The following is a 23,661-nucleotide window of genomic DNA, read 5'->3' as shown; positions in this document are numbered from 1 at the left end:
GCTCAATGTAAATAATGGTGTCGATACTGCAGTATCAGTTTGAGGCAGAATCAAGCCGCCTTCGCATACGATTGTCGCATTTCGCCCCCTAGTGTCAGTCGCACGGAACTTTGAAATTGGTCTTGAAGCAACCGTTACCCTAGGATATTCACAATGGTAAAATTAATGAATTTAATAAATGTAATGCATGCATGAATATATCTACACAAAACAAATGACCCTCAATTCATCTCAAATAAAAATATAGTAGTATAAATATTGGTTTAATAGTTATAAAATATTTTTTCTGCTATAGTTAATTATAACCAACATTTTACAGAGCGAGCGTTTACAGAAAAACATTAAAGAGTTAAAATATTGGTAATTCTAGCCTCGCGCTCATAGTTTTTATTAGAATACATCACTTCCGGTTGGCAGGTCGCATACGGTCTAGCCGCAGAAGTTTAGATATTTCGACGAATCCAAAGCATATATATATACAATCCAAAGTGTATATATATGAAAAATAAATTTACAAAATTAGTTCATATAATTCAGGTCCAAAATGTTTGTACGCGTTTCTCGTAGACATGAAATAGCATAACTGCTGCCTCTGGTTTTAAAGTTGTAACTGCATCATGTTTTAATAACAGTTTCTTGTTGAATCCAGCATTGAATTGGTGGAGTTTCTGGAAGCTGTCTTTCATAAAATGGGAGAGCTAAATTACGATTGTAACTTTCAGGAACAGAATCAAACATAAATTGTTTCCATTGTTGCGTAAAAGTATGTTCTACAGCGCCTGTGGGAAGCCTCGACAGAAGACTGACAGCGGGGTGAAATTAACACTTTCAATGAGCCGCAGAAATATGGCTCTGCCCTTTTTTGCATATTCTGGAGGGAGGGTTGATGCAAATGTATGGGTTAGTTACGTATAAAACACGTTGTAGTCCCATTCGAGTCGTTTTTTAGGCATTAAACTTCCTGATTTTTTTAAAAGACAAAATCTCTGCTTACACTGAACTTTCAACGCTGTAACTTTGCAGATACTTCATGCACCAACAGCAACATTACACACTATTTAAAATAAAAACGTGAAATCGGAATCAACAGCCCCTTTAAAGGTCCATTGCGCAACATTTCATGTTAAAAATACCCGTTTTTTATAACCCATACATGCTTAAACAATTGCCTGATGGGCTTAATGAGGCCTTCTCTGATCACTGCGATCACCTCTATAATACTGTACAGTAAAATAAATAATATGGATTCGGGATGGAATTTGAGACTGGGCCTGATGTCATGCGGCAAGTTTGTGTATTCGCCGCCATTCTCTGTATCAGCGAAGACAACTCGAGCAACAAAAGTAGAAGATGGATTCAAAGAGACTGGCTTGTAGTCCATTACAAACCCCAACACAAACTCCGCGTAAGACAAAGAAAAGAAAACTTTTGTCTAGTGCCACCAAAAGGGCCAAATTGGAGTTGGAATAAGACAAGAGTCAACATCGGGAAGGCTTTGATCAAATGGAGAGATCTCCGGTCTGCTCTAGGGCTCAAACAGGATTCTCAGTTGGCTACAAGTATATACAAGTATATATATAATACTTGTATGTTTTATTCTTGTAAAACAAATATATATATATATATATATATTTGGGGCCATGATATTTTTGTGAAACTGACCAAAAATGCTGTCGGTGGCTGGCAAAAAAAATAAATAAAATGCAGGCGGTGAAAGAGTTAACAAAATATGACACGACAAAATGACATTCCAAAAAATATAACAATAATAAAATAGTCCTTTACATTTAGTTTTAGTATTTTCAGGTCTTTAAAAAGTAAAAGTTAACTTATTATGGGTGGTTGACTGTCTTCTTCTGTCTGTTGATGTGAGCTGCAGAGTCATAGAGTTTTCAAAGGGCATCAGCTGCAAACTTGGGTTCAGCCACAGGGGGAATTATTCTTCTGCGAGGAATACATTCTACGAGTTGATGTACTGTGACACCACAATCTGCCACCATTTAAACTTCCATCATGTTGGTCAGACACCAACTGCCGATTTAGTGGCAGTTGTCCTTTGCCCTAGTCCTTCCAGACTGGAGAGTAAAGATAAATAATAGCAAAACATAGTGATATATTTGTTGATATTTCCTATTCTCATACCTGCTCTGCAATCACTCAGCTCATTATTCTCCGTCTGACCACATCTGTTCACAGACCAGCTCTAACAAATTTAATGAAGCACGGTGTGCTTGAACAAACGCACATTGACATCCTATGGTGAAACCAATTATGAATTGTAGGACCAGTCTACAAGGATCAGAGGAGGCTAGTAATGATGGATATGTGGCCAAGCTAGACCTCTCTTATATTGGGTCCCTCTCCATCTGTTATCTCCCCTGGGTCAATTATGGCTCCCTGTCACATGCTAATGTGGTCCCACCCCCGACTGAGCCTTTTGATTGGCTGTTTGTCGGCCATTTGTCATCCTATTACCGGCTTATGGCTGGCCTGTACCTCTGTTGCTCTCTACCTCTGCTGGCCTTGAGCGGTTCAGAGCGCGGGGAGAATGGAATCTATTCAAGCTCACTTTCACTCTGCTTTTTCATTACCAATGACACGCTAGTGTGTCTGGGTGAATTGGCCTAAATTCTACTTCTTTCTCTCCAGTACCTCTTTCAGTTAGACTATTATTCCTTTGTAAGTTTTTTTTTTTTTTTTTTTTTTTCTGGGTGTGTGCACAGTACTGGATTATTGTGTCCTACTAGTCACTATAGAGACCCTTAAAGTCGTTGTATGTGGTAAATGGTAATCCCGAGTTTCTATTGTGAATGTTCATTGGGGAAAAAGAGGAGGCACACACTAGCAGAACGGACTGCACAAAAACTAAATGCTATCCATTCATAAAGTATGCTGTAAAAAAAAAAAAATACAATTTCCATAAGGTTTTTTTCACTTAAAAAAAAAAGAAACTTTTGCTGATAATTTACTCACCCTCATGTCATCCAAAATGTCCATGTCATTCTTTCTTCAGTCGAAAATAAATTAAAGTTTTTGATGAAAACATTCCAGGATTTTTCTCCACATAATTCACTTCAGAGGGAACCAAACGGTTCAAGGTCCAAAAGACAGTTTCAGTGCAAACTGCAAACTGTTCAAAGGGCTTTAATCGATTTCAGACGATGAATAAGGGTCTTATCAAGCGAAACAATCGCTCTTTAAAAAAAAAAAGTTTAAGTTTTATAAGCTCAAATGGTCGCCTTGCTCTGTTCTGTCATGCGCGTTCGGGACTCTCCTGTTCGAACTCATTTATCAAAATGAACGAATATTTTTTCATGTCATTTGATTCATTCAACGAACGAAATGAACGAGTTGACTCGGGAAAAGATTTGTTTTGAAAAGATTTTGATGAACGAGTTCGAATAGGAGAGTCGCGAACGCTGAGTCGCATCACAGAACAGAGCAAGGCGACCATTTGAGCTTATAAAACTTAAACTTTTTTTTATTTTTTTTAAATGCACGATCGTATCGCTTGATAAGACCCTTATCCATCGTCTGACATTGTTTAAAGCCCTTTGAAGAGTTTGCAGTTTGTACTAAAACTGTCGGATCTTGGCTTGAACCGTTTGGTTCCCATTGAAGTCCATTATATGGAGAAAAATCCTGGAATGGTTTCATCAAAAACCATAATTTATTTTCGACTGAAGAAAGAATGACATGGATATCTTGGATGACATGCGGGTGAGTAAATTATAAGCAAATTTTTTTTTTTTTTTTTTTTTTTTTTTAAGAGGAACTACTCCTTTAAGCTGAACATCTGTTTTCAACATCGATAATATAATAGGAAATGTTTCTTGAGCAGCAAAACAGCACATTAGAATAATTTCTGAAGGATCATGTGACACTGAAGACTGGAGTATTGATGCTGAAAATATGATGCAGCATGGCTGTTATGGTCGTGGCCATTGTATGAAAATAATGTATTGTTTTATCTGTATGTCAATATGTATTTTAAGTGTAATGATATTGATTAAAGATCATTCAGAAGTTATTTTATTTACAATGAATCAAATGGCAATTCCCTTCAATGTGGTTAAAAAACAGTGAGATGAACATACAGTAAAAAAAAAAATGCTATTTTTCCCAGTCTGTAACCAATTTTATGGAGAAATAAGATATTGGCTAAATAAAAGCCATTTTAGTTTTATTACTCATCCCATTAACAGATGCTTCGAGTTTTTACTTGCTTCCAAAAAATAGCAGGCATCACTGAAAAACTGCTGTCCACAAGTCATTAATCGGCCGTGACCAACGTAAAATTCCTTTTGAAAGCTAGATTTGTGGATTTTATGTAGACAATTTGTTTGAGATATGAAGTATTAGAAAGTCATTTTACTATCTGATGTGAAAATTGAATCTTCTGACTTGAAAATCTCTCATTGAAGTAATGTATCTGAAGTGCTTACAGCAGGCCCTGTTTGTATTAGCCCTGTATAGATCTGAGTAGATTATCCAGAACTCAAGTGTCGGGTACAAAACCTGCTACAGGCTTTACTTGACTAAAAGAGCTCTTGAGCTGACAAAAATGAAAGCTTATAATAGTTTTAAACAGATGTCTGGTTAAATGCTCAATACATGTGGACTGTTCTCCAGTAAGTCAAGTGTAAGCCATAGAATGACTAAAGCACTTAGTTGCAGGACTCAATCAGCTCTATATAAATCTATTATTTAGTGTAATGGGATTGATGACAGAGAGCGATATGTCCTGTGGAGCACGATTTGTACAAGTACTGTGTTATTGTGTTAATCTGCTGCCATGAATCAATTCTATGGCAATGAAAAGTGTTGTGAAATTACTGAAGAGATGCATTTTTTTTTTTTTGCATTGGCCCTCATGTACATTAAGATTTTGCCTGATTCAACCAATTAGTAATGTCAAAACTGCTTAAAGGGATACTCCACTTTTTTTGGAAATATGCACATTTTACCAATCCCCCAGAGTTAAACAGTTCAGCCGATTTTCTGATATTTAGAAGAATATCAGTAACCAGACAGACCAGAAACTGTCTGGTTACTGACATTCTTCTAAATATCAGAAAATCGGCTGAATGGATTCAAAAACGGTAAAACTCAACTGTTTAACTCTGGGGGAGTGGTAAAATGAGCCTATTTCCAAAAAAAGTGGAGTATCCCTTTAAAGAAACAACTTTCTGTGAATATGTGCAATATGTGTCATGTGCATTGATGTTTGTCTCTACGCTTTGTCTCTTTCTCTACATTGCAGGGTGAAGTTAAAAGACGGAGTGGCGTTCCTTGGCGCCCGACCCAGTAACCCCACGCTTTGGATGGTTAGTCAAGATGTCAGAACAGAAGGTCACAGGATTGTGACCCTGCATTGTCGCCGTAAGGAGTCCAGCTATGGACAGAGGTCAGTTAGCTAGCCCAAGTGCTAGCTCTTGTCATTTACTTACTGCGGTGGGCTATAAAATATTGACCAGCATTATACTATGAGTGCTTTGTGTGTTGTTGTTGGCTTATTGGTCTCAGGTTTGACCATTAGCATGTATATTATTTCACTGCAGACAGAGAAAGACTTTAAATGAGGTCATATACAGTCTCTTTAAAATGTATTAGGACACTTATGCTTAAAAAATGTATGATGGTGTTTCTTCAATTATGGTAACTTTTGGTCCCGTGGCCTTTAAAAAATCTATCAAAAAGAATCTTGAAACTCTTGTATTGGTTTAATCTCAAACTCTTCACTGGCGTTATTGTTATTTACAAGTAAACTAACTTTTGGAGAATATAAAATATTAGACCAAAATTGAAGGGCAGCCACAGTTTTTTTTTTTGTTTTTTTTTTCCATCATTGTTAATAATTCCTATTTGTATGAGTATTTTTTCATTTTTTATTTAGAAAATCTGTCTCTAGGACACATTTAAAACAAATAATAAGTAAAATAAATAATACAAATACAACTAATGGGACTCAAAGTGTCCAATATTATGAACAATATACTATAAACGATATATAAACACAGGTGGTCTTTGCATTACAGAGCAGAATATAGGCCTTTATTTTAATGGACTTCACACATGCTCCAAAATAACCTGGGACTTTATAGAAATGAAGTTGGTTCTGAGAAAATCTCTTGCAGCATTTGTTTGCTTTAAGGTTTTGAGGATTTAAGTTTTCAAAAGTGTCCAAATCATTTTTTTAGGGTCACTGTACATACTGTTTAAATAAAGATTTCCCTCAACTCATCAAATAGTAATATTGGGATTAGGATAACTGGACATCAACAGAGATATTAAAGGAAGGAATTTAATGCCATGTGATGGACTTAAGAGTGTGCTTTGGAACATACTTTACTTTGAAGTAGTTAAAAGCGGAACTTAAATATATCCAGTGGATAATTAAAGCTGAATTGCTTCACTTCCATTCTGTAAGTGTGACCAAGAGGAAATGCAAAACATTGTATTGTAACATTAAAAAAGCTTTAATTATCACATTTTATGAGGGAGTTCGTATCAATTGCTTTTTATTTAAAAAAAAAAAATAGTTCTGCTGTTCTGCTTTTGATCTTTGCCTGCTTGTGTGTATTAATCTCGGCAGATATGAACTAGTTAACAATGCATCTCCCTATTAGAATATTGAATCAGTGATCTAAGGGGGTCTTCGTCCAAAAGTTTAGTCATCCATTTACGAATCTTATTTGCATGTTTAAATTAATCTGGAAAGTAGCAAACCGTGTTGATGGATGCAGAAGTAAAAAAACACACTGGTCGTAATTAAGAGTGGATTTGCAGTCTTTGTGTGTCCCCATGCTCTTAATCGCATTTCTCCACTGATCTGGAAATAGTGTTAATGAACTGGGCTCTGTACTGACAGGTGTAATTTTCCGCATTTAAAGTCTGTAAACTAGAAAGATTAAGCCCAGCATTATCATGAAGCTCAGCTTAGCATTGCAGAAATAAACTGCCCTGGTAAACAGACCTTTTGCAACGCAGTACACACCTTGATGAATTCAAGTTTTTATTTTTTGGCGAGGCTAATTTCACCAAAAATGAATAGTTCGTAATGTTTCTTTTTCAAACTGAAGGTAAGATTTTTCCCTCACAGGGTGGTGCTGCTGTAGGCAAGTGATGTAATCGGTGCACTGCTAACATAGACTATCGCAGCATGCCTAGTACTCAGACTACTAAGCCTTAGTGTAAACAGTACTAAAACATTAATGACCCATTACCGGCACTCTTTATAGGTTTGAGAAGCTGTTATTATGCCTGTCTTGAAGATTTTAAGATACATTTGAACCCAGGGTCCATTAAGATGTCCCTTCATTTAAAAACTAAAAACTTAAAATCTTTCTGAAATTTCTTTTAAATTTTACTGCTTAGGTCATGACCATCTGTGGAGCCTAAAAAAAAAATGTTTTTAATTACTAGTAGCACAACCGGAATGAATAACTTATATAAATAAATAACTTAAAATCCAATCCTTTGATACGAGATGTAAACACTTTAGTAGATTAAAAAACGAAACTGAAAAGTTTCGCACATGTGAAATAACGTAGTAATGGCATAATGACCTATGACACACAGATCAAGCTGTTGTTGTTGAATATAGGGAATGGGCCATTTTTACTTCTTGATAAATATAAGGGGCACAAAGTTTCATGTGAAAATAGATAAACTCTGCATGTCAAGATTAATTGCGATTTAAAAAAATTGGAACTCAAACCATCAACCTGATCAACCTGACGTCATATAACTGACGTTTTGGGACGTCTTTTGACCATACGTCAATATTTGCCTTTTTAGGGCCCCCTTAAACGTCGGTAGATGAGGTTATGGGATCCTAACTCTAGACCTAAACCTAACCCTAAACCTAACCCAACACCCAACTGACGTTAAAGGTAAAGCGTCAGTTGTATGACGGCCCGGGATCGCCATCTACCGACGTTTAAGGGGGCCCTAAAAAGGCAGATATTGACGTATGGTTAAAAGACGTCCCAAAACGTCAGTTATATGACTTTTTTGGGATCAGACTGTGTTGACCTGATGACTTCATTTAGGATTCATCTGGTATTGTGCATCATGCATAATTGTGGCAATCATTCACCCCAAAATAAAAATGTAATAATTAATTTATATTGGCTGCTTTTTACATATAAACGTATTCGAAACATGTGGACTATTTTTACTTTTATTGTGCTACTTCAATCCTTTTGGAGCTCGACAGCCCCAGTCATCATTCACTTTTATCATATGGAAAATAGCGGCAAAGATATTCTCTTCAAATTCTCCTTTTGTGTTCCACAGAAGAAGGAAAAAAATGTTACGGGTTTGGAACATGATTGTGAGTAAATGATGACAAAATGATATCCTAATGTAAGATTATCAAATTTTCAAAGTGTTGCTTGCACAAAATGTCTATGTATCATTTGTAAAACAAAAAAACTTTTTTGTGTGCAGTTCATGTTTCTGCATGTAAACTCAAACAATATTTCAAGTAGCTGTTAAACGTTGTACTTAATCAATCCTTTAATGCCTCAGTCTAATCAAATCCAGAAAAAAAAAACTTGAAAGCAAAAATCATAGACAACCAGAAATTTGCTTTCTCTTAATCTGATATCGTGGAATTGAATGGAATATTAACCGAGTTACCCAGCTGCCCTATGTAATAGGGAGTCCCTAGTCGTGTCACATGACAAATTTCTGTTTAATCCAGTCTGGCATTGATCTAAGACCAAGAGTTTAGGGCTAAATAAAGCATGTTAGCTTTAATCTAGGTCTTTGGGGATGTCCAGAGCTCTAATCTCTCCAGCTGGCGCAGGCACTTCTTAAAGACAAAGGAGGCACCACTGAGCGTACTGTGTATGATCCATTTCCCTCTTTCATCTAGCTCCTTTTTCACTTTCCCTCATTGCTTCAGGTTTTTCTCTTCCTCTACATCTTGTCTTTTTTATTCTCTGTTAAATGCCAGCACATTTTATAGATATCCAGGGGAAAATTTACTAAATAGTTGCTTCACCTTTGTTCCACTCATTAACCAGCCACAAATAACCATTCTGCATCGTTATATTACTGTACTGTGAGTCAAATTAAGTCATTATCTTTTAAACACATTTAAAAGAGATTTTCCAAGAGCATGGCAATCAATCAAACAGAGATCAAATGATGGAGAATATATGGGAATATTAATCTAAACTCACTGTGTAGTCAAGCACACTTTAGGCATTTTAGGCATTCAGTGCTACGGTATATGTATCATGTTTGATGCATGTGTTAAAATACATGATCAATACTTTGTACGCAATCTTACATCTTTTTTCATTCTTCATTGTAATGCACGCGTAAAAAAAATATGAATGAATGATGATTGATATTCGTGTTTTTTATATACACAGCCTGCTCTGGCATATGTTTTTCAAAACAACAATATTTTTGCTACTGTAATTTTATTGATAAAATAAAATATGTATAATATTATTCATGTGAATATATTGCATACACTACCATATAAAAGTTGCTTCAATATAAATGTTTTTGAAAGAAGTCTCTCATACTCACCAAGGCTGCATTTATTTGTTCAGAAATACAGCAAAACATTAATATTGTAAAATATTTTAAAATGTAATTTATGTGTGTCACAGTCTTCGTCTGCACCAGTCTGCCTTTGTCATCTGCACTTCACTTTCCAGGATCCTCTTGTTTCCACACCTGAACTCACTCCCGCAATCAGCCACCTGTTCATTGTCTTGTTCATCTGTATCACCTGTTTTCTCCTTGTTCTGTTTGATTCATGCTTGTATCAGAGCCCGTCTAACGGAGAGCCTTGGCACTTCCTATTAGCCCCGTTGTGCATCATCTTGGTTGCAGTGCAAAAATTTTGCTTGGTTGCAAAAAAACCCTTTGCACTCAATTGGATAGCCGGTAGACCTACCAACCAATCAGACCAACGCATAAGTCGACTCCTTTGCATAGCGCAGTTTTCAAATACAGAACGTAGCCTACTTTATTTATTTTAGAAGTTAAATAACGAGTGTTACTTCTTTTACTTACTTCTCCATGAGTGCCACCAAAGGAGAAACCACAACGACCACAGGCTTTTCATTACGTCCCATCTTCTTAACGACCGTCAGAGCCAGCTGATAAGTTATCACTTTTCCTGAATCATGTAGGAAGGACGCCAAAAATATCTTTCCGATCGACAAATGACTTTATTGCAGTTCTCTGTTTGTCTATTAAAATGAATGCGCTGTCCATTTTTTTTTTTTTTTTTTTTTTACAAAAGACGCGACAGCGGAATCTATACATCTCAATTCTCCAGCTGCAGCCATCTTTGACAAGCGCACTTTGATGACGTGAGGATTACGTTACTGAAGACCACCTGTCAATCATCGTATAAAGCCCGCCCTGGCAATTTGATTGGCCCGATGATTTCTGAACCGATCATAATTACTCCTCAATGGATCGAGTCCAGACCGAGCTTCCCGTCCAAAAAATGTTGTGGGCGGAGTTCGGGCTGGCATCCAGGCCACAGTAACTTATCATTAAGGCCTAATATATCAAAATGATAAATTAACCTAGGACTCGGATTGAGTCACGAAATTGGGCATTATGGTGTGCAAAATGCATTTCACACAGTTTTTGTGATTTGTGCAATTTTCCTTAGTGAACAAGGTGGTAAAACAGCACAGCACGTCCAAGTAAATTACACAATCGGCAGAGACAATTTTTAGTAAATTCCCCCTGTCATTCTCTCGTTCCATTTTCTCACTTCTCTCTCATCTCTTTTCTTTCTCGTTACTCCAGTGTTGGATCGGTTTCCACCACGATGCCGCACCTGTCATTCAGTTTCTGCTTTCTTCAATATTCTCTTGCATTTTTTCATTTTCTTCAGCACTGATGGAGGGACAAAGTCCTGGTGTGGATGGACGACGAGTCAGGTTGATCCGCTCCAGTTCCCACCTCTTTTCCTTTATTACATTCTCCTCTTCTTTTCTCAGTGGGGGAAATTTGATTAGGCCTGCTATTACCTTCAGTGGGCACCTTTCACCCTGCCCTTTATGAAAGGTGTGACTGGAGAATAAGAGATACTGACAGAGACAGAAAGAGAGAGAGAGATACTGGGAAGAAATGAGATTGGATCATGCATGCAAAGACAAAAAAGAATGGATGACACAAGGAAAAGAGAGAAGGGAAGCAGGATGAGGTTGTGTGTTTGTGTGTAGTCAGCAGCTTTCGCTGCTGCTGTACAGGGTGTAGTGTGCCATGTACGTTTGTTGAATCTGTCTCTTGGGTGGCAGGTTTTATTTGTTTGAGGAAGGTCAGAGGATATTGAGTTTTGAACAAGAGTTCACCATCTCTTACTACTGATGTTTGCCAGGGGCGTCCCCGTAGACATGCAAAAACCTGTGCGTACATAGCATAGACAGAGTTTCGCTTTGGTAAAGCTAAATCCAAAGTAGCATGTGTACCACAGAAAGCTGGATTTAGACCAAACTTTGAAGCTCGATGGCGAAACTCGAGATGGTTTAAATGTTCTTAAACAAGAATAATAATTATGGGAAACAAGACCGATTCCTTCCCTTCAACCTCATGATCTCCAAAACCTTGACCTCTTTAATCATAATCTTTAATGCCTGTATACAGACTGTGCGATTCCGGCAATCCTATAAAGATCATTGCAAATCACACTGTATGACATAGATCTTGGAAGAACTTGGGGTTCAACATGTATGTAGACTGTACGATGATGAGGCTTTTTGAATTGTAGACTACGATGCAAGGTGGTATAGAAGAATAAAACTTCATCAGCATGCGCAAGATGAATCGCACTTTGGCAATTGAGTTTTTATGTGGGCTGATAAAAAAAGGAAGCGAAAGAGTAGAATATGAAAGATTCAAGAACCTGGTGTGATATCACGCCCAATGAGAGGTGCCCGTGCCCTCATGGCGTCAAAGCCCACCAGAATGGGCGTGGCTTTGGTGTATATAAGCGAGATTCAGAGGCTGCTTCCCTGATTTTCATCTCTTCAGCGAGCTCTTCGCATCGCTGGACTACAAGAAGCCACGTTGCCGTCTAAGGGGCACCTTGCGAGCTTAGGACAGCACCTGAAGAAGCCGGCCGTCTTCACCACCTTCAGCCATCTGTGCAAGCTACGCCATCCGGCGACATATCCTTTTTAAAAGAGCACGTTTGCAGCATGAACATTTCTAAAAGAGCAGCGAGTGTCTTTTTAAAGAAGCACCGTTCGCAAAGGCCGCCGGGACATGCGACTGATGCGAATGTCTCGCCGGAGCCTCTCCCTCGAGCTTTGCCGCTGAGTGGCCGCATCACCGTCACGTCTGATGAGGAGGCGTAGGATAACATCACTCGTGACTGCTGTTCTATTCTGGCTTCGGGCAGCGAGGAGTGGTCAGGCTCTCACTCTGCCTCCTCCTCGATTCAGGAATCTGGCAGGACCCGCGCTGGAGTCGAGAATGAGCTTATGCTCGCGGACATGGGGGAATCTGTACGCAAGTAGTTTCTAAACGCGCCGCTCTCCCCTTTCGGTTTCTTCGGCTCCGCGGTGAGTGGTATTGTTGAACGTTTCTCCGAAGTTCAGAAGACCACTCAAGCTAGCTCACGTGACCAGCCTCCTGCATGAGCCACCTAACAGCTCAGCACAGCCAGACTTTGCGGCCACCCTAGATCGCTATCGGACATCCACCGCAGACCGCCGATTCCCATAACACAGTCTCATCCCAAGAAGTCATATAACTGACGTCTTGGGACGTCTTTTGTCCATACGTCAATATCCGCCTTTTTAGGGCCCCCTTTAACCTTGGTAGATGACGATCCCGGGCCGTCAGACAACTGACGCTTTACCTTTAACGTCAGTTGGGTGACGGAGTAGGTTTAGGGTTAGGTTTAGGTCTGGGGTAGAGTTAGGATCCGATAACGTCATCTACCGACGTTTAAGGGGGCCCTAAAAAGGCGGATATTGACGTATGGTCAAAAGACGTCCCAAGACGTCAGTTATATGAGACCTCGCTTATATACACCAAAGCCACACCCATTCTGGTGGCCCTGATGCCATGAGGGTGCGGGTGCCTCATTGGGCGTGACACCTGGCAGCTGCTGCACTGTGTTGACAACGGATACAAAATTAAGTATCATTTTTTGGCTTCAGTATCTCAGAAAAGATTAATCTTCCCCGTAGCGTAAGCTAGTTTACGCAATACTCATTCCCTCTTCTAGAGAGAACCGAGGTTACGTTAGATAACTTTAGAAACGTTAGAAAACTTAACACTGTGGAATACATGGAAGTGGTTCAGGGTTTGTCCAGCTCCAGAGCTGCTACTAAATTAATAACTAAGGATTTTACAATAGAACATGTTTTTGTTTTGTGTGTGTGTAAAAACTATTTTTAACTTGAGTACTGTGTTTTTAGAATACTGTGTCGTGCACTAAACGCTACAAATTATGTGAGTGCAATGGTCAAACAGTCTACCGGATGTTTACATAGAAAAACTGCGAAAAATTTGCACACTGGAATACAAAAATGCATTTTGTGTGTTTGTGTTTGCGGTCCAGACATTATTTGGTCAGTTCCAGCCAAGGTGAGCACATCTAATCTTTTCCCTCATATTAAAAGGCGCCATCCTAGCTACAACACTTAATATTAAAAGATAGTGACTGGTTTACATTTTTAACTTTTTTTACTCAAATTTCTACCTATAAATTATTTAATTGATGTAAAACCAGTGCATAGTTAATATTTCTTTTAACTATATTTCATCTCATAGTAAACTTTTAAATGTATGGGTTGTACCGTTTCAAATATTTTAGATGTTTGCTGCAATTATATTAATAACAATGCAACCTAACATATTGTTTTAAGGCTGAAAACACAACGTTTCTCTGAGTAATGCAAAAGTTTTGTGAGATAATGCAAAAGCACTGATATCATTTTCCCTCCCATCTCATTTTCTCCCTCATTACCATGTCCCTTTAGGGGTTCCATACAATTCAGATTTATGTTAATTTATAATTATTTATACAATTGAATAACTGTCATTAATTCATTTTTTTACTGGTGCGCTGAAAAGTCACTTTTATAATATACTTGCGAGTAGTTATCACTATTAATCAGTCCATGTAATCATCAGTAATCAGTTCGTTCCCATGAACCTGCCACAGACAATGTCAAGCTCATTACTGATTTGAGGTTAATCAAGTGAACTGACTGACTTAGGGCGTTCACACTTGCCGTCTTTTTTGAAGCTGCAGCGTCTGTTTTACATTATATTCCTATGGAGTAAGTCGTGTTTTTTTAAAACCACTTTTTTACACGCCACCACCGACGTCTTTTTCTGCAGCTCAGAGCATCTTTTCAAGGTGAATAAAGTGAAACCTTTCCTGAAAAAAAAAAAAAACAACTTTTTGACAGCTGACCAATGACAAGTGGGTAGCGAGACCTGTTGTTTCTATAACAAGAGAAATATGGCCATGAAGTTTTTTTTTTTATTTATTTTTTTTTTTTTTTATATTTGTTGTATATATGCTGTTATAGCAACAAAAGATGCCCTCAGCTGCTGTTTGGAACCAACCCTAGTTTAAATATATATACATATATATACTAAAAAAAATGCCTGTCACGTTTGTGTCTGTTTAGATCTTTGTTTGTTGTTTTCACTCTCAGTCACGTCTTGTTTTCCCGCCATTCTTCAGTTACCATGTTAACCATTCATTAGTTCATCATATACACCTGTTTTGTTAATTATCATCATCTGTGTCACCTGTTTCAGTTCATCAGTGTTTGTATTTAGTTCCTTCAGTTCAGTCAGTCTGTTATCTGTAGTTAGTATTATTTTGAGTGTGTTCGTCCTGCAGTACCTTATTTCAGTGACAATGATAGTTTTTTTCTCAAATCACGCATAAATGTCATTATCTCAAAGCTAAAAACATTTTACATACATGCTGCAGACATATTACTGTAACAGAGTTTGTGCTGAATACCGTGTAATCAGACTCTAGCCATGAAAATGTCACAAGTATCAGGAAAAAAAGGCATAAATGTCAAAGCATGTCACCTCCAGGGCCCAGAAAACACCTCAAATCCCAGAGGGTTAAACAACGTGTAATGGTCACACGATTTTGATTTCTCAGGACACCGATTTTAGTAATCTATCCAAAGAATAACGTTTTCTGCACCTCCTTTTTATTTTTGACTTAGGGAAAAACTCATGTGGGAACAACACGAGGGTGAGTAAATGATGACAGAATTTCCCGTTTTGGGTGAACTATACTTTAATCATTTTGTAATTTCGCTCTAATCGACAAAGGACTCAAGACACAGTCACTCCATGTATATGATTCCACATGGGAGTGTCCCTGTGAGGACATGACCACCCTGACAACAGTCTGGGACTTTACGACCACTCTGGGTAATTGAATGTGCTTGTATGATAGCGGGTCCTTAATGATTCATCTTTATATGTAAAAAAACTACAAGACGTCACCTATGCATAAAATGTCAGGTCAACTATTTTACTCTGTGTCCCGGAAAATGGTGAGGAGACGTCTTGTGTTGTTAAGGCTCCCAGCTCCAATCGTTAAATGAAATTATTTTCATCAACTCACTCTGGCTCCTCATCTGTCTCCATTAGCTATGCGCAGTTGTTTGTGCTGTAATGTTCAGATAATTCACCACGGACAGTCAAAAGACACAGACCTGTGATGGCATGCTGGCCTACTTCAGAGCCGCCGAACAGAGACACATGGGAGGATTACAGCAAGCACGTTGCATCACAGTCGAATAAAAAGAGCACACAGGCTGGCCATTTAAACAATATCCTCAGGGCAATGAGTCAAGGAGTTGTCACTGTCGCTTGAAACGAAGTAGTCGTGTTATTCGTGATAAAATATGAGATCAGTTCACAGTCTTAATTAGAAACTGCTGTATTTTCAGTCTTTTTCATTTATGGATGATAATTCGATTATCAGCACTTTTGACAACTTGACATCTTCAAAAATGCTTTTCTCAAGCTGTGCTTCATCCATATTAAAACTAAAAACATGATAAAAATTAATCATGTACTGAAATAATGATACGATCAAGGTCTTAGTCAACCTTCAAGTGGATTTTAATCATATGTTGGTGGGGATTTGTGATACTGTGTATGAAAGAAAGGACATTTTCCTTTTTTTTTTTGGATAGACTATTGGTTAAGTACGGAAGCCCTAACCTGAAAGGTAAGAAAAAAAGAAGAAAGAAAACTTATCTCATTATTTCGACTTAATAAGTCATTATTCTGACATAATATATTGTTATTACAACATAATATCTTGTTATTTCAACTTAATAAGTCATTATTTCGACATAATATCTCATTGTTACGACATATCTTGTCTACGACATATCGATATGATATCTCGTTATTTCAGTAAATCTCGTTATTTTGACATAAATATCATTCATTCATCAATAGGTTCATATTCTGGACTTACTAAAACTAAAAGCCTATTAAAATCATAATAAAGTATAGCCTACTACAAAAAATAAGATAAGTCCAGAATATGAACGAATAAAGAAACTCTGTTTTATTTGACTTGGCTTACACTGCCGTAGTCTACCACTACTGTCTGAAAAGTATTATTATTATTAATAATAATAATATTTATTTAACTATTGTTGTAGTTGCACTGCATTCGTTTAATTCTGAATTTTGAACACATAATTGAAAGCAATTTGTTAGTGGATAGCAGCCTAAAACATATCTGCAACATTTATCAAGCTCACGGAAAATTGTGCGTCCATTTCTTAATCAATATGATTCTAAACTCATAATAAAGTATACTACAAAAACCAGATAAGTCCAGAATATAAAAGCAAAGCGTTTTATTTGACGTTAAGCATTTTCCTCCCATAGAAGCTCATTATAAGAACGTTAAATGTAGCTTAATGCATATTAGAATGTGCCCCTTATTATGTCGAAATAACGATGTAAGTCAAAATAACGACTTATTAAGTCAAAATAATGATCTAAGTCAAAATAACGAGATATGTCGTTATAATAAGCTATTATGTTGTAATAGCGAAATATTATGTTGTAATAACTTATTAAATCGTAATAACAAGATATTATGTTGTAATAACGAGATGTCGAAATAACGACTTAAGTCGAAATAACGACTTATTAAGTCGAAATAAAGAAATATGATGTCTTGATAACAACTTATTAAGTCGAAATAATGAGATATTATGTTGTAATAAAGAGATATTATGTCGTAATAACTTATTAAGTCGTAATAACGAGATATTATGACTTAATAATGAGATATGTCGAAATAACGGCTTATTAAGTTGAAATACCAAGTTTTCTTTTTTTTTCTCACCTTGCGGTTCAGGGCTTCCATAGTTAAGCATTGCTAACTAGCACTAACTTAACTTTGAACTTTCATTATTGCAAGATAATGTGTATAAATTTGGCCTTATGGGGAGCTTACTTATGTATATTAAATTATATTGCAGAAACAAAATACAGTAAAACCCCCATAATATTATGAAAATTATCACTAAGAAGTTAAAGCTCAATTTTCAGCATCATTACTCCAGTTTTGCTCCAAAACCTTGTTTTTTTTATTATTACAGGAAAGCTGTGCAACTTAATATTTTGTGATACTTCTTCCATTCATCCTTCATTCTCTGGATGAAGTTAATTTTGAAATTAAAATCTAATTTGAAATCAATTATTTGAAATACAATACCTTTTAAAATGGTGAATGCCATTACTTTGTCACTTTTTTATGAATTTAATGCATCCTTATTGAATAAAAGCACTAGTTTTCAAAAAAAAAATAACGGTACTGCTTTTGAACGGTAATGCATAAATGGTAGGGAAAAATCGGTTTGATATGACACAGGGAACAAGAAAAATACAAAATGGCACAGGTTTCTGACCCCGGTTTTTGAGGACTGTTGACACCTCACACAACAACACCATAATAGTTCACACTTCAACAGCCAGAATTGGCCATCAGAGCCGTGAGAACACACACACTTTTGCACACACATCCCAGTCCATTTCTCCAGGAGAACAGCAGCCCCTGAACTAGAGTAGGTTGATGTAAATTGTATCTGACAAAGCCAGCCATTTCTAGGCCCTATCTTCCTCCTCTTTTCCTCTCCCTAACCTTTCTGCTCTCTCTCTCTGTTTTCTGTTTTCCTCTCCCTAACCCCCCCATACTCCAAACCACCTGTTGCTCTCCGTAACGGCTTCCCATTTTCAGGGCTGTGCTTGTCTTCAGGGAGATTGCTTTATCCACAGGTCCCAGATAAAGTAAATTGCCTTTGTCTGCTTTTGAATGCATGGCATGGGAAACCCTGGAGGGAAATATGATCAGAAATGAGCACCGAAAGCAACACATGCAGATATGCAAACACACACACACACACACACACACACACACACACACACACAGACTGCAGACTACTGCGCATGCAAGCGTGTGTGCACCATGCTGGGTCCATTTTAATCAGCAGTTTATTTTGATGCCACATTGATAATACAACTCACAGCAGGCACAAACACACACACACGCAGGTGTTTTAAACATCTTTGATTGAAAAAGTGGATCAGTAATAAAAATGAAGTGAAAGTTTTTTTGAATAATAGACTACATGGTTGTTATTGTGGATTAACATAAATTTTAGTTTCAGAAAACTGAACATAATGGACTGAAACTTTTTGTTTGTTGTACAGTAAATGAACCACAACCTGTCTGATGCATATGGATAATTAGCATTTATATGATTGGACATTTTCTTGTGGCGTAACAATATATAGTGTCACAATATATCACTATACAAAAATGCATCAATGTGTATCGTGGATAGTGACAATATGGTTTGTGTATAATTCACCCAAAATGAAAATTTGACAGTTTTACTGTCAGTACTGCATTAAACTAATACATATATAATATTGAATGTAATGTCTATTACTGCAATGGGGAATATTTCTGGGTCCTGATAATGGCAAATATGTTGCCAGTAAAAAGCCCTTCATTATTTTAAATGTATAGTCAGTGACAGAGTGCAAGCATATTTGTCTAAAATTATTCTGTATTTTCAGCTTCAGAATCATTAATATTTTTATTCTGCTGTCACCATTTTGGGTTTTCCCGTACAGCTTCCCATTTTCAGGGCTGGTCTTGTCTTCAGGGGCGGCAGTGGCTCAGTGCTTGTCTTGTTCGGGCGGCAGTGGCTCAGTGGTTCATGTAGGTTGTCTCAGAGACTATTTCTATAGAGACATGCCATTCCTCAATCCTTGATACAACTATATAGGGAAAACCCGTAACACCATAGATGGTGGTTGTATGCACATGCCCCGCCCCTCCCGCTGGAAAGCCAATCGTCTGCTTTTACAGTTTTTTTCGATTGCTAAACCACAGTGGAGCACAACTGGAGCTACATGTGCAAAACTCTAACTACAGTCTGCACAGCAGCAGTTCATGTGGACCAAACTCTAGATCGTTTTTCATTGCTTGAACACAGTTTTCAAAACTCTACACACTTATCCCATGACTTTAACCACAACTTGCACAACACTGTGGATTTACAGCACTTTGTTCCAATGCTAACACACTGCTGTCAAAACTGTAAACCACTCATTCAAAACAGAATAAATTTCAGCCTTGTGCCTTTCACACACTGCTGATTTTTAAACAATTTTAGCTGAAAGGATGAAAACTTGTGGCCTAATGCTTGAGAGAGGCAGGGTTACAGTATTACAGTATGTACTTTAAGATTCTACCTTTTTTTCTCATTACCGTAATTCTGTAAATTACTACAGACTATTCAAGCAAACTGCTTCTAAAAATGTAAAAATATCAAATGAAAGAATGTCACTGTTTTCTTTGAAGAAAATATTACTTTGTATGAAGTGTGAAATTGTTGAAACTGCAAAGATGAAAAGTTTAGATTTTCTGCATTGGTGTTTGGTGCTACTGTTTTTCCTCTCAGTGTGTTCTGAGTGACAGTGTGTGTTATCTCAGTGAGAGTTGTGCAATCTACAGAATTACTGTTGTGCACACTGAGCCTGTTTTGAGCCATATGTTAAGAGTTGTGCTCAGGTGACTGTTGGTAGTGCAGACTGTAGTTAGAGTTTTGCACATTTAGCTCCAGTCGTGCTCACTGTCGTTTAGCAATCGAAAAAAACTGTAACAGTCAAGCCGGGAAACATTAAAGCCTATCTTCTGGTTCCACCGATGCATGTGCACAGTTGATGTTTGTGACAGCGGAAAATATGTTACTGTTTGAAAAGGCGGCAGATTTGATATGTGTTAGTTGTGTAAATATCAGAAATCGCAAGTCTCACGGGAGTTCTCCCGCAGATTGATAACAGCTCCCTGGTGACCGCAAATTAGTTCAAATCTCCCGGAATCTAGAGCGAGCGAGCAGTAGCGCGCGCACGACAGAGCGAGAGAACACAGTAAAAGTATAATCTGTGGGGGAAAAGGCATTTTAAACCTTATTTTAGGGCAAAGTCATCAAACCTTTTCAGAGATTTTTATCATATTTTATTACTGTTTCTATGCAAGCAGTTTTTATGTTTATATGTGAAACTGCAGTTCTGAGTCTCTGTCCATCCATTTAGATAAGAGCCTGGTCTTGTTAGTGTTAGCGAGCCCTGGCGTTGCCAAGATGGTGGCCGAGTGGCATGACTTGCCTTAAAGGACTTTGGTTGTCTACAAACCACCATGGTGGTTCAATCCTTGGTTCCACCTGACCAAGTGTCAAGGTGTCCATGACACCTAACCCTAGCTGCTCCCGATGCTGGATGGCGCCTTGCATGGCTGGAATGCGCCTTGCATGGCTGACACCGCCGTTGGTGTATGAATCGGCGAATGTGAGGTAATATGTAAAGCACTTTGGAGGCCATTGGGTCTGTGAAAGCACTAAATAAATGCAGTCCATTTACCATTTTCCCATCACCATGGGATTTGTTGTAATATAATTGAGACAAATTCCTCGAAAAAGGGACCTTTAGTTGTGCTGTGGGGTAATTTTTGTTGGTGTTGTTGTTTTTCTTTTTTAGCTTTTCTATGGCTCCTATGTTCAGATTGCATATGATTGACTCCTATGTTCAGTCATATCGGAATTCACACTTTTACATCACTTTAGAGTAGATCAACACAATTCTGCACTCATGGGAGTCACTTCAAAGATTTTTCATACCTGACATTGTCAAGAGTTGCGAAAAGTATTCATGGGAAGGACAGTGATGTGTTAGAAGCTCATAAGTATTACAGTGACAGCTCTATAAACAAGCAAAATATGAGGGCTCATATCATAACTGTTTAAAAACTCTGCTCTCCTTTAACATCCTCCTCTTTATTTTTTGTATTGCATGCGCTTAAATTTGCTGGCTTTGGCGGCAGATGATCACACTAGAAATGGTTGCGTAATCACTTACTTTATTGTTTTCTGTGTTTACTTCTGTATAACAGCATGTTGCGTTAAGTTTTTTATTGTTCTTTTGCACCTGAGGGGCAGTTCAGGTCCATAATCTGTTCTCACTAGAATATTATATTTGCCACAAAAACAACAATCTGAACAGCTATACAAAAAAAAAAAAAAAAATCTGATCTGAGCAATAAATTGGAATTGAAGACTTACAGTGTGAACACATTGTAGCACCACATCCCAGCTCCACAAGATGCTCTATTGGGTTGAGATCCGGTGACTGGGGGCCATTTTAGTACGGTGAACTCATTGCCATGTTCAAGAAACCAATTTGAAATGATTCAAGCTTTGTGACATAGTGCATTCTCCTGCTGGAAGTAGCCATCAGAGATTGGGTACATGGTGGTCATAAAGTGATGAACATGGTCAGAAACAATGCTTAGTGTGCCAAGAAAACATTCCCCACACCATTACACCACAGCCTGTGCAGTGGTAACAAGGCACGATGGATCCATGTTCTCATTCTCTTTACGCCAAATTCTGACTCTACCATCCGAATGTCTCAACAGAAATTGAGACTCATCAGATTGAGACTAGGCAACATTTTTCCAGTCTTCAACTGTCCAATTTTGGTGAGCTCTTGCAAATTGTAGCCTCTTTTGGTCTTCTGCTGTTGTAGCCCAACCGCCTCAAGGTTGTGCGTGTTGTGGCTTCACAAATGCTTTGCTGCATACCTCGATTGTAACGAGTGGTTATTTCAGTCAAAGATGCTCTTCTATCAGCTTGAATCAGTCGGCCCATTCTCCTCTGACCTCTAGCATCAACAAGGTATTTTTGCCCACAGGACTGCTGCATACTGGATGTTTTTTTTTCCCTTTTCACACCATTCTTTTTAAACCCTAGAAATGGCTATGCGTGAAAATCCCAGTAACTAAGCAGATTGTGAAATACTCAGGCCGGCCCGTCTGGCACCAACAACCATGCCATGCTCAAAATTGCTTGAATCATATTTCTTTCCCATTCTGACATTCAGTTTGGAGTTCAGGAATCAGGAGATTGTCTTGACCAGGACCACACCCAGCAACTGCCATGTGATTGGTTGATTAGATAATTGAATTGAGAAATTGAACTAATAATAATATAATAATAATCCTTTTAGGTGAGTGTGTTTTATAGTTTGTTATCTTGTTTATGTGTAAATGAACTATAGTGTGCCCGAGGCATGAGTACGATACTGATCCATATGAGAAAGAATGCATCATCTAAAGCACATAGTGGTATGGGATGTATTTTAATGTATGTGTGATTCTTCGATAAAGGGAACTTTTCTGTCACCTGAATGATTTGAATGAAAAACTGTTTTTAATAAACAAACACTCATTTTTGTACTCGCATCGTACCGTGAATTGTGATCTGGTGCCATCCCACAAGATGTGATTGGTACCGTATTTCTAAATAACAACTGAAAATACCTATTCTTCTATCTCATTGTTTGTGCCAATGTTTGATGAATACATGAGCCTAAAAGGTTCAGTTAAGTTAAAGCTATAAAAAAGTCTTTACCATGTCCGGACACACAGACGCAAACACACACACACACCCTCACAAATATCCTATTACTTTTGCCTTAATGCTGATGTATTCAGAGACTGTTGGTTTTCCATTCGGTTTCAGCGGATGCGGATTGTGATTAATGCCCGCTGGTGGATCAGGCTAACTCGCAGGAAGAATATGTAAATGTTTGTCATCAAGTTCACTTTCTTTAATTAGTCCACAGATTTCATGACCGAATGCCTCCAATTACAAATCAATGTCTCATTTCTGTGGCAAGCCTCCCGGGTATATCTTTGGTTTTCCCGCTGTGTGTGTGTGTGCGTGTGTGTGTGTGTGAGAGAGAGAGAGAGTGCATATCTGCAGACATCAAAGTCTTTTCTATTTTCATTCTAAGCTCGATCAGTCAAAATTATACATTTACCCTCCTTTACATGCTAATAGTTGCTACATATGTTTATTTGACAGAAAACATCTGAACATGTTCCTGTTATTGCAGACAAACAAAACAAGCGCTGTGTGTGTGTGTGTGTGTAATTAAATCAGTAGTAATTTGTAGGGAAACTCATTAGTGTTAAAAGCAGGAGAAAGTTAACCTCACCTTCACAGGCGAAAGGCTTCTGAGGGAAAGCGAAGGATGACAAAGCAATAGGAAGAGTGACACTACGAA

General features: G+C 37.8%; 1 protein-coding gene across 3 annotated transcripts in view; it reads left to right on the top strand.

Moving 5' to 3' along the window:
- Positions 1 to 23,661, top strand: part of LOC120479909 (transmembrane protein 132C) — a 468,276-nt gene that overhangs the window by 289,648 nt on the left and 154,967 nt on the right. For all 3 annotated transcript variants that reach the window (XM_089119453.1, XM_089119452.1, XM_089119450.1), the window contains one exon: positions 5,264 to 5,407. In XM_089119453.1, coding sequence (XP_088975579.1) covers positions 5,264 to 5,407 — 144 coding nt within the window. The remainder of the gene's footprint in view (positions 1 to 5,263; positions 5,408 to 23,661) is intronic.

This window comes from Pimephales promelas, chromosome 14, assembly GCF_988280905.1.
Source record: "Pimephales promelas chromosome 14, fPimPro1.hap1.1, whole genome shotgun sequence".
NCBI classification, from domain to species: domain Eukaryota; kingdom Metazoa; phylum Chordata; class Actinopteri; order Cypriniformes; family Leuciscidae; genus Pimephales; species Pimephales promelas.
The sequence above is the reverse complement of the archived record's forward strand: the minus strand, read 5'-3'. Positions and strand labels throughout refer to the sequence as shown.